At 37.1% G+C, this 14,468-nt stretch overlaps 1 protein-coding gene and 1 long non-coding RNA gene across 4 annotated transcripts in view; one reads left to right on the top strand and one right to left on the bottom strand.

Moving 5' to 3' along the window:
* The window catches only part of PRKD1 (protein kinase D1), a 131,646-nt gene extending 117,688 nt beyond the window's left edge, over positions 1-13,958 (top strand). For all 3 annotated transcript variants that reach the window (XM_040558385.1, XM_040558384.1, XM_040558386.1), the window contains 5 exons: positions 191-352; positions 1,722-1,820; positions 2,956-3,223; positions 10,130-10,215; positions 12,995-13,958. In XM_040558385.1, the coding sequence (XP_040414319.1) occupies positions 191-352; positions 1,722-1,820; positions 2,956-3,223; positions 10,130-10,215; positions 12,995-13,213 (834 nt within the window). In that variant the 3' untranslated portion in view covers positions 13,214-13,958. The remainder of the gene's footprint in view (positions 1-190; positions 353-1,721; positions 1,821-2,955; positions 3,224-10,129; positions 10,216-12,994) is intronic.
* LOC121070774 lies at positions 5,083-10,123 on the bottom strand. The gene is made up of 2 exons (XR_005820197.1): positions 8,484-10,123; positions 5,083-7,982 (listed from the first exon to the last, which is right to left on the bottom strand). It is a non-coding gene; the product is annotated as an uncharacterized LOC121070774 (long non-coding RNA).
* Positions 13,959-14,468: the final 510 nt, after the last annotated feature.

Raw genomic sequence — 14,468 nt, 5'->3', positions numbered from 1 at the left:
CATCCATTCTCTTATACCATCCCTAGAAATTTTGTGCCTGTTGCTTAAAAATGGAGCATGTGGTTTATATTAAGAAAAACTGAAATGTTGTCTGGTTTAGGAGGGTCTGAAGGTTGGCTATGTAATGAGAAAACCTTCTAATCATGTTGGGAAATCTATGTTGTTCAAGTGCTGTATTTACCCTTAATAGAATCTTCATCATCCTGGGGTTGTAAATTTGGAGTGCATGTTTGAGACACCAGAAAGAGTGTTTGTTGTTATGGAAAAACTCCATGGAGATATGCTGGAGATGATCTTATCAAGTGAAAATGGCAGATTGCCGGAGAGAATAACAAAGTTTTTAATTACTCAGGTAAGAAATTGATTATAAACCTAGAAAGAGATTTGAGGTCAATTGTTACCACTGTTTCTTACGTTTTGCTTTTGACATAATTTACCTCTCTGATTTATGAAAGCTTGGATTATATTATCAGGGATGGTACAGACATCTTTGTGTACATTATGCGATTTGTAGTAAACCATTAAGAGGACCTAGAAATAGATAAATGTGCAGTTGCCTGGCTGCTGGATGGAAGGCCATCAAGTTACAGGTTCTCTTATGCTTGAAGGATTAAGCACAAGAAGGGGTTGCAAAACACAGATAGCAAGCCATCAAAGACCTGCAGAAGGAAATTTGAGCCTTCTCAATTTCCCAGTACCTAACCATTACAGTTCATGATATGCACTTCTGTGCCTCTTTTCTATGCTGAGATTGGATCTGATTAAATGAATCTGGTTTCCTGTATGACTTCTGTTAACAGTGTGATCTGTTTTTTTGTTCGTTTGTTTTTGTTTGTTTGTTTGTTTTTGTTTTTTTTGGGGGTTTTGTTCTTCCTGTTGTCATATTATCATATTGTTTCTTTGGCTGCCCATAATACTGGTTGAAATTTAGATACACAATTGAGTAGCGAGCCACCTCAGAGTTACAGCAGCAGCCTGTTTTTTGTGTTAGGGCAAGAAAAAGAAAGGAGCAGAAACTCCAGTGTTACAATGGAAATTTATTATTAGAATTGGAACATAGTAGGTTCTCTAGCTTTCAGGCTTTCATGGGCAAAACTGCCATCAGCTTTAGAATTTGGTTTCTAGAATTTAGCCTCTAGCCATTGCCTGCTCTAATACAGTAGGAAAGTCAGTATCAGCCCCTGACCAGACACAAAGAATGAGTTAAAGCCACAGGGACAGGATGGGTATCTGTTATACTCTCTTTGCATGTTCTTATGTGTGTAATGGCATAAAAATACATGCAAGGCTCTTTATGCTTTATCACCTCAAGGATATGCTTAAATTGGATCACAGAATATTTCTGTGAAAATTTTTAAGTGAATAATTTAGATCTGGAAGGTCACTGCAAATATTTCTGTGTTAAAGATTTCATAAAAAATTAAACAAGTACTTAGAATGCATTTTCTAAAAAATGTTTCGAATATGAGGTCTGGAGAAGGAACAATCTTATTCTGTACAGTGAAACATTAAGAAAACTTGAGGCACAACAAATAATAGCTGACATTTTTGCTTTTTTCTTACATTGTGGACATTGTTTTAAAAGGTACAGTCTTATTGGATTGTTTCTTTTTGCACCATTCCTCAATTCTCTGGTCACTGTTACTGTCAGAACAATGTAAAGCCAAATAAATATACAACATTTAAAACTGAAATTCTTTCTGATTTTTTTTTCTTGACAGATCCTTGTTGCTTTAAGACATCTCCATTTCAAAAATATAGTTCATTGTGACCTCAAACCAGAAAATGTATTATTGGCGTCAGCTGATCCTTTTCCACAGGCAAGTAGGAAATGCCCTTTGTTAAGATAAATTGTTCAAATTAGTAAGTGCTAGCAATGATTATTTTATGAACAAACAAGTGGTTAGTGACCCGCCTGTATCAATTCCAGGAACTACATAAAATTGTAGATATGAGTATCCAAAAAAGGGTATTTTTTTAAAATCCTTGGTTTTTGTCACTTACCTAAAATATTCAACAATATTTTCAAGTATGATATAGCAACTTGTGCAGTTGTTTCTAATTTGCTCGCCATTACAGCACAAATTACTTAATTGGTTAATTTGGTCCAGATAAATGACAGTTTGAAAGCAGAAACAGTAACGACAATTTTATTTTTTTTTAAGTTAAGGAACAGTTCATGAAGAACAACAGCTTCTTCTTTTATGTTATGAATTTAAATGCCAGGTAGCTTGCAGATGATGTAAACATACTTTCTGACTCATTGTACTTCTCATTAAGAGGTATATACATCAGTCAGTTCCTGTTGCCTTTGATCTGCAGAATTCATGTGTAAGCTCTTCCAACTGCTTACATTCAAAAGAACATGGTTTCTAATTTCCCTGTAATTTTGTAAATAATAATTTGAAAGGAAGGGACGATATTGAGACTCTAAGCAACAATTTCAAAGCAGCGAAATCTGACCCGCTGAAGAAATCCAACAAGGAAATTTGATGATAGGTAGGGTATAACTAGGTCCCCAACAAATTGAAAGTGGTAGTTCAAGAACTAACTTTTGACAACTTGATTGATTCAGGAGAAAGTCATAGGTAAAACCATTTTTCTTCTTGCTGTGTTTTTCTGCTATGAATGAATAAATATTATTTTGTATTACTACTTTCACCAGAAACCTAAGCTGTTAGGCCCTTCAAAAATATAATTTCTTTCATTCAAAGCAGTTCTGTGTTATTACTTTCACTACAGTTTATGTACAGCATGAAGGAATGCAATGGATTGGTAATCTAGTCTAATACTGTGGTGGAATAAGGGGATTCCTCTCAAAGAGAAGGTTAAAAAAAAAAAGTATCCTTGAGGGAACAATAGAGATGCATTTTACAACCATGATAAAAGTACATCAACTATGTATTTGATAATACAAACAAACCCTTATTTACTCTAGCAATTTTCTTTAAACAGGTAAAACTTTGTGATTTTGGCTTTGCTCGAATCATTGGGGAGAAATCCTTTAGGCGGTCAGTTGTAGGAACACCAGCCTACCTTGCTCCAGAAGTGCTGAGAAACAAAGGCTATAACAGATCTCTGGATATGTGGTCTGTGGGTGTTATCATTTACGTAAGCCTTAGTGGTACCTTCCCATTCAATGAAGATGAGGACATACATGACCAAATCCAGAATGCTGCTTTCATGTATCCACCTAATCCATGGAAAGAAATTTCTCATGAAGGTAATATGTGGGTGTTTTATATGAATGCTAAAAAAGTGTAGTATTTTGCTTGTATATTTTGTTTTTCTCTCTACATACCAGGGGTAAATTTATTTTTTGAAATTTCAGTAATGTACCATAATGTAATGTCTTTGCTTTGTAGTATTAACTGCTGTAGACATTTCCTGCAGAGCCTGTATAGACTGTATATGCGTAATCCTCTAGTGTGAGATCTCACCAGGTGTTGAAGGATGCATATAGCCACCTACAGATCTGATTGCTATAGAATCTTGTGGAGGACCTCAGCTGTTAGAATTCATGTTACATCTATTTACTTCTGTACTTCTTCTTTCAGCCCTAGCACTTCTTCAGTCTTTTTCATATTCTACTTTTGCCAGTAATTTGGTTTTCATTCAGTTGTATGCTGTAACCTGAGAGTCTTTCTGTGGAGAGGATAAAGAAGATACTAAGCAATTCCAAACAGATGAGATTTCAAAAACAGTGTGAGAAATGGTCAGAAGAGACTTCCTGCAATGGTGGGGGGAAAAAAAGCTGGGAGATGAGAGCTGGGAGCTGATCCAATGAGACTTTTGAAACTAGATTTCTGTTCAGGGGCCTGAAAGATTTTTAATAGTAAAACAAACAAACAAACAAAAATAATAATTTACTATGAGCATCTTTAAAGAAGGTAAATGAAGTCTATTAAAAATGACTCTAGAAACAAGTACGGGAATCTAGATCTCTATCTAAAGTATTACAAGTGACTTTCAGAGATAAAAGTTGAGCTCAAACAATATCTCCAATCTAATTACCGTAAATAAACATTGATGAACCTATTTCTTTCTTTTTTTTTTTGTCTTGAAGGATCTACAGAGATGTTTTCTTGCAAGATGTGTTATATTATTATTTTAAAATTATAAGAAAGTTTTTTAAGCTACTCTTACATGTAAGAATTAAAACCATTGAAGACTCAGCAGTTAGTCCTATTTATTTATTTATTGGCAAGTGCAAATATTTAGGAGAAATTTAACACATAATGAACAACCACATCCCTCACAGAAGCCTTCAACCCAAATTTTGCTTCACTGCTATTCATTAAAAAATTGAAACTTCATTTGATTAGACAAGTGTCGTTGTCACAGATAAAGGAAATACAAAATTAATGCTATCTTTAATGCACGTGAGAAAGATCTTTTTAGAAATGTTATGCTGTCAGAATTTGAAAAACTAGGAGCCATTTGGCAAATGATTACCATAAGTAAAACTTACGTAAATGTTCTTCTCCATTACTTGGTGCTTTACTCTCATACATCCAAAATGCAGTGCTGGATCCAAGCACTCTTTAACAGTGGACTCTATAAATTGTACATCACAGCTAGATTTTAAAAGTGGTAACTTATTCCAGAGACTATATTACATGTCTCAGTAATGACAAGCATAAACCGAGAATTCAGTGAACTTAAAAAGAGTTAGGCTACCATAGAATCATAATTTGGGTTGGAAGGGGGACCCTTAAGGATCATCTAGTTCCAACCCCAGTGCCATGGGGGCCTTCCACTAGACCAGGTTGCTCAAAGCCACATCCAACCATCTAAGAGAATTAATATTGACTCCAATTTGTGCATGCCAATTTACTTAAGAACTGTAACAGGCAGCAGTCATGGATGAACAGGCTTTATCTGCCCTTTTTGAGCCATTAAAATTAGCCTGTAAAAGTTAAGGCTTTTCAACTTTTATACCCCTGACAAATGTATTTTTTTCCCCGTTTATCCATTGAAAACTCTTGCAAGCATCATTTCCCAAGCTCATCCATGAAATCCCTTCTCTAACTTCACCAAACCCAATTGCTTTTCATTTTCTTTTCTTTTTTTTTTTTTTGAGAGAATGTGTCTGTCTACCTTTCTGTCTACCTCTGTATCTATCTGTCAATCACAGAATCCTCCTTAGAGAATTCTGATTTCCATCTGTACCAAGCAGCTGCATTTTCCCCACCTTTTTCTCTCATTTGAAAGAATACTCCCTGAAAACTGAGTATGTATTTGTATGTCAAAATAGAATTGGAAGACATTACTGGAGAGGCAATTTCTGTGGTAATCTCTGTATTAAAACAGGTTTTGTCACAGCCATTCAGCATTCCATTGTCCAATCTGCTATTTCTGTTCTCGTTGGCTTCAATTATTGTCAAGCCAGTTTATATTTCTGAATTCACTGAACTGCTATGTTAGAATTATAGCTTCGCTCAGAATTCTCTGTAGAATTTTGCTAGATATTAATACAGAAGAATCTTCTTACAAGTTTCTTACTTACAGATGTAAATTTAATATCTGTATGTATATCCATGAAAACATGGAGCCTGTTTTCAACAGTGTTACTGGTTGTTTCCAACTTTGAACTTTCTGTCCACCAAATTCGCATTATTTCGAAAAGATTATTTTGACTTAGCTGCAGGTTACAAAAAATAAATCCTGTTGAATTTAAGGACAAAATTCTCTGAAAAATGCTGTACCTCTGCTTGTTAATATATTTTACCTAATGTATTTTTTCTGTGGTAGCTGTTCTTTTGAACTGAATGGGCCTAAAATGTGCTATGTCAAATTTTAGATTATTCATGTCATGTTTCATTCTGCTGTGGATTTTTTTGTAAATCATTGTATTCATAATTATTTTTGTTTGTTTTTATCAGCTACCAACACAGCTATTACTGCTACCCTGATAAGCTATGTGAGGTACATACTGCTGATTAGGTGCTTCATATTACTTTATATTATTAAATAATTTGGGAAGAAACAATGCAGTTTCTTTCATGTATTAAATTTGATCATGGTGTGCCTTTTACATTTTTTTTTTTTGAGTCAGAAATAAATACTGCAGCTGTCTTTGTGTCAACATAGACTTGTTTCAGCATATGTGAATAGAAACTGTTTCATGCATTAATGAGAAAGTCGCATGAATAAGCATTAAGTACAAGGAGGTCACATACATATTATAGCTCAAAGATGTCTCTACTTCTGTAAATGTTTAACTAGCTGTTTAAACTAAGGTCTTGGCCATACTTACATGTGTTTGCCAGAATAGAATGGTATTTTAACCTCTCTTGTGGAGGTGCAGCTTATAATTGCCAAGGATTTCTTTTGATAGTACAGCTGAATCCATTTCACAGAAAATAATAAGCTTTGCCAGCTGAAGATTATTTTTTACCAAAATAACTGCATGTGCACAATGTCAACAAAGCTGTATTGAGCAGCAATAGGGAAGCAGTGGGTGGGTGTATGAAAAAGTTATACTACTGATAACAGAGCTATACTCAGAAGAATACAGGGTCTGGGAACTCCTAAGTTTTATATTAATGTCTGCAGCTTAAATTTTCACAAGTGATGGCAGCTAGAGTAGTTGATATTATGCGTGTACTTTAAAAATTCTGGATCAAGGATAAATTTATTTTTAATTTAGCACTGCTTTTCTTGATACTCTTAAGGTGATATGTTTCTTATAAATTAAATGAAAAGCAAAAGTCTGTATCGTAGGACTAAATGGATAGTAAGTTCCAGTAAGACAGGTTTTTCAAGTATTTTGCTAACTTATGTGTTAATGTATGTGTTACATCCTAATTGAGTTAAAACAGTCATTTCTATGAAAACCGTAATTTGTTAACTTAATACTTTGTGTGAAAATTGTTACTGTCTTTACTACAACTAATTATTTGCTATACTAACAAACTGCCATAAGTAGTTTAGAAACATGAACTTCCTGACTCAGTAAGTTCTTCCAGTAAAATGCAACTGAAAAACAATTACAGTTTTTTAAAACTGTGTTTGAATATTTTCATTTGGGATTCTGATGAACGTTCAGCTATCCAAATGACGAGTAGTCATGTTGTTTGGAAGCTAGGAGGAACAGCTGGCTGGTTTATCCTGTTCAGCAAAGTCTGCAGCTCCTGAAACTTGATAAGCCCTCAGGTGGCCCTACCTTAATCAGGGGAAATAAACAGGAGCCCATAAAGGTGTTTGGAAAAGCTGTACCATAATCCTCTTAGAACTTTCATACCAATTACTTCCTTGATAATACCTGCTGGATTCCGTAAAAGATGTTCAGACCATAGGTGGTCTTTCTGAACCTTCTACATTTATTAATAACTGTGTATAATGTTGTACAATGTTTTTGCAGAGGAATATTGTCAAACTATAAAATTCTAAAAATGTCTGACAAGGATTATTTTAAAACCTATTTTTTAAAAGATTCAGTCCTTAATTCATAAAATATACTTTAAAATAGAGTGTGGTTGCCCCACTTTCTTCGAAATTGCTTTTTCTTTCTAGACAGAAAATTTTGTTTCCTGAGTTATGGTGTCCCAGTTTGGTCCCCTGAGTGACTCACGTGAATCACATTTGAGTTGTATGTCTAAACTAATTGTTAATAGCTTATACATTTTTATATCCAGTGTTTTTAAGCAGTACAATTTGTAAAGTAACCATCAAATTATTATTTATAAGCATTTTTTTTTCAAATTCTGATATTGAGTCAACGTGTGTCTTACTGTTGGCACATTTTATATGATGTAGCCAGACCAGCTTATTTTAGGTGATGGCTATCAGGACAGCTCATGTTTTTTTGTAAGCTGAAAGAGAGTAACCAGGATCTTTCCTCATTTCCTATAAATAGTGACACATATCAGTGTCTGAACCTCTCTAATTTATCTAACAGCAGTTAAAGTCAGAATTCTCTCAGTAACAGACTATTCCAGATCCCTAAGAAAATCCTTTAATCCTTCAGTTTCAGCACTCTGGCTGTCTGTATTGCTTCTGCTTTCCTTTACACAGCACTGTCCTTTTGCTGCCAGTATGTGGCAGCTGCATCTTGACTTCTAACTGATACTTAGCACTCTTATGCTTGAGAAGGGGCTTTGCTTGGATTGCATGATTTTCTGGTAAAAATAGCAGAAGCTTTTTGCTACTGAAGCTCGTTTGATCTCATTCTCCACTTACATTTGAAAACTTAGAAGTATTAAGTAAATGGAATTACATATGATAGCTTGGAACATAAATTCTCAGTACTTATATTTGCATTTGTGCTTATTTATGTTGCTAACCAAGGGAAAAGTGATAATTCAAAACTTTCCTGGAGAAAACAACCTTAGGTAAAGAATCAGAAACACTAAAACTTTTTACAGAGAGAAGTGTTCCAGGAGTGAAACAAGCAGATCATCTGTGTAAACTGTGTTAACTTTGAGGCTGGAGCTCAAGTTAACCTTCTAAGTCTCACCATTTGGGGAAAGAGAGATAACAAGAAATCTGAAGCTCTGCATTCAGTAAAACTGTATCATTATGAAAGGCTGATGGTTCTAGTCCCTAAAACCAGTAGAAGCTTGCATCAAGTCTAAGCTGGTTCTCTATTGCAAGTGGTACTGATGTCCTCCTCTACCGAGCAGTGTCTGTTGCTTTCCTCTCCAGAGTCATGAACAGACATCTACCCTATAATGCATGAGAATGCTAAACAGAGCTGATATAACCTACTCAAATCTGTAAGAACATCATAAACTAATTATCCTCCGTAGTTATATGCCTCTACCTCTTAAAGGCCTAGTTCTCTTATTTTTGAGGCTTAGCAGTCATCTTGGCATTCATTCTAAAAGCAAATGATTTTCAAAACATTTTAGGAACTGTTTTCACTAAGGACAGTAAAAACATGGCCTAAAGAATTCAGTCAGGAAGGTCCACATGATATCTTTTATGAAGTTCAGGCCATAGGTGCCTGCCTTTCAAAATAGGTGAAATCTTTGAGAAGGAAATAAGCAAAATAAGCTACACTCATATTTTAGTTATAATCCAGTTGCCCATCAAAACTTGAATGCAAGACAAGATAGAAATCCCTCCCTGTTCCCTGTACGCTTTTTGGACTGTGACATGATTGACTAACTTTTCTGTCTCTTCCTCATAGCTTGGAACTTGAGAATTTCTCTTATCAATAAAGAGGAAAAAGATTAACCCTGTTGTTTTGGAAAACAAATAAGTTTTCAGAGTGCTGCCATCTATCAGTAGTGGTCCTGTTGGCTCTCCACTGGCTTTCTGATCGCACATCTGCTTCTCAGACATTTTGACAGGGAACAAAATAAACATAAGTTAGAGAATTTAGCATGAATTGTACACTAAAAGAGATGATAGCTAAAAATCTGTTTGTCCACAACAGAGAAAACAAAATTAGGACTGTCTGCTCCAAGAAGAGCGTGGCTCAGAATCTCTGACAGTTCCTTCTTTGCCAGAATTCCTGAGATTTGTTTGATCTTATTCCCACAATTGCTTTGATTTCCAAGGTAATATTCAGCACCAAGGACCCAGGGCTACTTCAATGGCAGTTGGTTATTGTTAAGAATAGTTTTGTCTGTCAGACTTACTGCACATGTCTGACAGACTGTTGCGTAAATTTCCATTTTCCTGGATATAGTACTGAGACCCACAGTCAAGGCCACAGAGTGGTTGCTTCCACACTGGCTGTATGAAAAGCATGGCAAGTCAGGTACTCAGGAGTTACAAACAGTCCACCCCATCCTCTTGGGGCAGAAACACACAGAAAAGTCTACCTGGCAAAGGTACCCCTCTACCTGTTTACTGTAAACTGCTGTAGAACCTGAAGTGTACTGTAGCCCTCACTAACATGAAGTGTTTTTTTTTCACTTGAGCAGAAGCTGAGTGAGAATTTTCTTCAGTCTTTGCTATATGCCTGCAAATGAACACAAAGAGGTAGACAATACACTAGCTAGCAGGCAACTATTTAGTAAAACAGTACTTTCAGGGATATCAACATTGAATACAGTTTGAAAAAGCTTGAGCATGGAGGAAAAATTGCCCTTTTTACTACTATCCTGTCTGTCTGTCTCTGTTTATATATACAAATATATTTCAACTGATGTGTTCTAATATTATTCCTTTTCAGCTATCGATCTCATAAATAATTTGTTGCAAGTGAAAATGAGAAAGCGCTACAGTGTGGACAAAACATTAAGCCATCCATGGTTACAGGTATTGCTGCAAACTCCATGTTTTTTTTTCCTGAGTATTTAGTCTCTAAGTATATGAAAATTTTCACCTTTAAGTACAGTAGAATCTAGGCAAATCTACAAACACAAAGATGTTTTCTGATCCCGAGAACCTCATATTCCTTCACCAGTTAATGTATATATTCTAATTAATTTTTGAAGTATGAGATTCCAATACTAAACTCTCTCATGTTTTCAAAGTAGTATATTTAGTTTGTCTGCTAAGAACATATAGATAGATAGATAGATAGACTATAAAGTCATTCAGCTTGCATTATCAAATTGGCTTGGGTCTGCCCCAACATATCATAGAATCATATCATAGAATGGCTTGGGTTGGAAGGGACCTTAAAGATTATCTAGTTCCAACCCCCGTGCCATAGGCAGAGATGCCATCCACTAGATCAGGTTGCTCAGGGCCTCATCTAACCTGGTCTCGAACACTTCCAAGGATGGGGCATCCACAACCTCTCTGGGCAACCTGTTCTAGTGCCTCACCACCCTCTGAGTGAAGAATTTCCTCCTAATTTCTAATCTAAATCTCCCCTCTTTTAGTTAAAACCATTCCCCTGTCATTATCTGATTGAGCAAAGAGTTGCTCTCCATCTTTTTTAAAGTCCCTTTTAAGTACTGAGCCAGAGCCTTCTCTTCTGTAGGCTGAACAGCCCCAACTCTCTCAGCCTATCTTCATAGGAGAGGTGCTCCAGCCCCTTGATCATCTTTGTGGCCCTCCTCTGGACCCGTTCTAACAGATCAACATCCTTCTTGTGCTGGGGGCTTGAGACCTGCATGCAGGACTCCAGCTGGGGCCTCACAAGGGCAGAGTAGAGGGGGACTTTTGGATGCTCCCTTTGGATGGCTTCCCTTCCTTCTATTGTATCAATCGCATCACTCAGCTTGGTGTCATCAATTCACACATGGAGCCCTGATTCACTTATTATTAAAACTAATTAATAGTCTGCCATTTCAGTCATTAGAAGAGCTAGCGAAGCTGTATTCTTTCCAGGGAAATGCATTAGCCACTTTCAGTTGAAGTCTTCTACTGGAAACTGAAATGTTAGGAATTTCTGACATGCTATCATCCACTGCACTGTCTTCTGTTCCTTATATGTTAAGTTGTTATCCTTGCAGCAACAAAGTCACTGCAAGTTAAAACATGTCAAACAGAATCAATGCAGTGAGCATCCAGGGAGCAGGACAGGCCAGAGCAGCCCCGGGCATTGGGGACCTCCCTGGCAATGGGGACAGGCCAAGGCCAGGCTGGGACATCAGCCCACAGGATCCCCCAAGGGATGCATATATGTGCATAGGAAACTAATCATGCACAGGCATGGCACAGATCAGATGCGTAGTCTACAGTCCCAAAGGGATCTTTATCTGAACTAAGACCTGGGTCCTATTCCTTGAACAATGTTTCTCAAAGTGGGGGGTGACCTGTTGGAACAGGAGGAAAAGGGCTGCAACCTTCCACCACACCCCTGCCTTCCCCAGGGACATTTCTCCTGGGCTTGCTTTCTTCCTTGCAGATTTCCTGTCACCCTCTAGTCTTTTCCTCCAAGACTGTGTTCTCCCTGCCAACCATTACAGAATGCATTTGTCTGGGCCTCTGGGGACCAGAGAGGTGATCTGAGCTAAGTTCTGCAGCGCAGCTGCTGGCTGTCTCACGTGATGGGACAGCATCCTTCACCTCTCTACGTTCACTTTTGTCCCTTGTGCAATAGTGAATGGAGGTGAACCAAGGCAAGGCAGTACAGCAGCAGCTCTAGCACCATGGATGAGTCCTCCTTCCAGAAAAGCCCAAGCTTGTGGGTGAAGGAAAGATAACAGTGGAGCAGGGGAGTGAGAGGTAGAGATGATTTCTGAGAGGAAGTCTGTGTAAGAAGTGGGCCTAAGGATGCAAGAAATGAAAGGTGAAGTCTTTTGTGTGTGCATTTACAGGGTGTGGGCTTTCTGATGCTTTGGCTAGGTGACCAGGGTTGTCTCTTAAGTAATGACAAAGTGGATGAGAAAAAAATAAAACTGGGTACAGAGTTGTGAGGAGAGGTTAGGCTGGGTGGGACTAGGGTTGGCTTTATTACTGTAGCTTCATGGATGCTTTGGGTGGGAATAAGAAAAGTAATTATTGAACCTGAGATATGCCTTGGGCAGATCAGAGGCTGCAGAGTATGTTAAAGAGAACCAAATGTGTTTGCAACCTTACTGTTGACTGTCAAAACAGAGTTCCAATGTAGCTTTGATATTTAGGTGTATGCATTTATATGAGCACACCACTACTTGGCTATGTTTGGAAAAGCAGGTTTTTTCTAGCTCAAGCTGAATTCATGTCCTGCACTATTATACTGAGATGGAACAACTTTCTTGACTATCTTATACTGATCATGTGGATGTAGAAGTCTGATTTAAAGATGTTTCTTCTTCCCCTTACATCTTATGACTAGTGCAAGGAATTGTTTTACCACCCATGCCATATCACAGAAATCTGTAGACTGTTCATACATCCTGCAAAACAATCTGTAATATCTCCATACTATACTTAGAACAGAGTTTAATAAAATTAATTTAACAGGTAGTGCTCTGAATATGATACCTATTTCTGTAGGCAGATTTCATATTTATTGATTATATGTTTTTTCTGTTCTGGGGCAATAGGGATGCATGATACTCAAATTGCTGACTTAGTAGCACTTTGTATATTATTGGTAGTAGAAGAGAATGTCATTTATTTTAGAAATGTTAAAACAAATGCTATTACTTTATTTCAGGACTATCAAACCTGGTTAGATTTAAGGGAACTTGAATGTAAAATGGAGGAACGTTACATTACCCATGAAAGTGATGACTCCCGATGGGAACAGTATTCAGGAGAACATGGATTGCAGTATCCAGCACACCTTATCAGTCCAAATGCTAACCATAATGAAAACACCAAGCTAGAAGAAACAGAAATGAAAGCCCTCAGTGAGCGTGTCAGCATCCTTTAAGTTGCGTCCCTTATAATCTGTCAAAACACTGTGGAATTAATAAATACATACGGTCAGGTTTAACGTTCGCCTTGCAGAACTGCCATTATTTTCTGTCAGATGGGAACAAAGCTGTTATGCTGTTACACTGTTGATGCATCTGAGTTGCCAAGACAAATCAACAGAAACATTTTTGTGTGACCAACTGTGTTGTATTTACAAAAGTTCCCAGAAACACTAAACTTGTTATTGTGAATGATTCATGTTGTATTTAATGTATGAAAACCTGTCTCCACGGTGCCTTTGCAAACTAGTGTTTTTCTTACTTGAGCCTCAATTTGGTAAGAGAGAACTTTCCCATGAAGATCTTTTTTTTTTTTTTGTGCATCTTTAGTATTGTAATTGTAAGCAAACTCTTGAAGAGTAGATTATTACTGCTGTTCTGTGAACAACTTCTACTATTTGGATTAAAAAATATTTAGTGTGATAAAAATTTTAAAAAACAAATTGCATAGCACTGTACAGTTTAAAATCAGATAACTTGTGTGTATGTATTTGTGTGTTTGTGTATATAGATAGACACACACACACGGTACAACCTTCTCTTAAGCCTAAATGCCTTAGTAATGTAAACTGCAGTATATGCCAGTTGTATTTCCCTTTTTCTTAAAATATTCTTCTCTAATATGAATATTCTCTAATATGTACATTCAGAAGCTAAATAACATGTTGACTTTGTGTATGTTTTCAATAAAAGTCTTGTTAAAATAGGTTCATTGGAGTAATCTTCCTGTTTAAAATATCCCTGGAATGGCATCAGAATTAGGTGGGGTAAGTTATATTCATAAAATCATAGAGTGGTTTGGTTTGGAAGGGACCTCATAGCTCATCTAACTCGCCACCCCTACCCCCTGCCATGAGCAGGAACACCTCCCACCAGACCAGGTTGCCCAAAGCCCCATCCAGCCTGGCCTTAAACACCTCCAGGGATGGGGCATCCACAGCTTCTCTGAGCAAGCTGCTCCAGTGCCTCACCAACCTCATAGTAAAGAATTTCTTCCTTATATCTAATCTAAACCTACACTCTTCTAGTTTAAACCCACTACTCCTCCTAGCCTACACTCCCTGACAAAGAGTCCCTCCCCAGCTTTCCTGTAAGCCTCCTTTAGGTACTGGAAGGCTGCTGTAAGGTCTCTCCAGTCTTCTTCTCTCTTAGCTGAACAAACCCAACTCCCTCAGCCTGTCTTCATAGGAGAGGTGCTCCAGTCCTCTAGGT

The sequence above is a fragment of the Cygnus olor genome, chromosome 5, assembly GCF_009769625.2.
Source record: "Cygnus olor isolate bCygOlo1 chromosome 5, bCygOlo1.pri.v2, whole genome shotgun sequence".
In the NCBI taxonomy this organism is placed as follows: domain Eukaryota; kingdom Metazoa; phylum Chordata; class Aves; order Anseriformes; family Anatidae; genus Cygnus; species Cygnus olor.
This window is presented reverse-complemented; position numbering and strand designations above follow the sequence as displayed.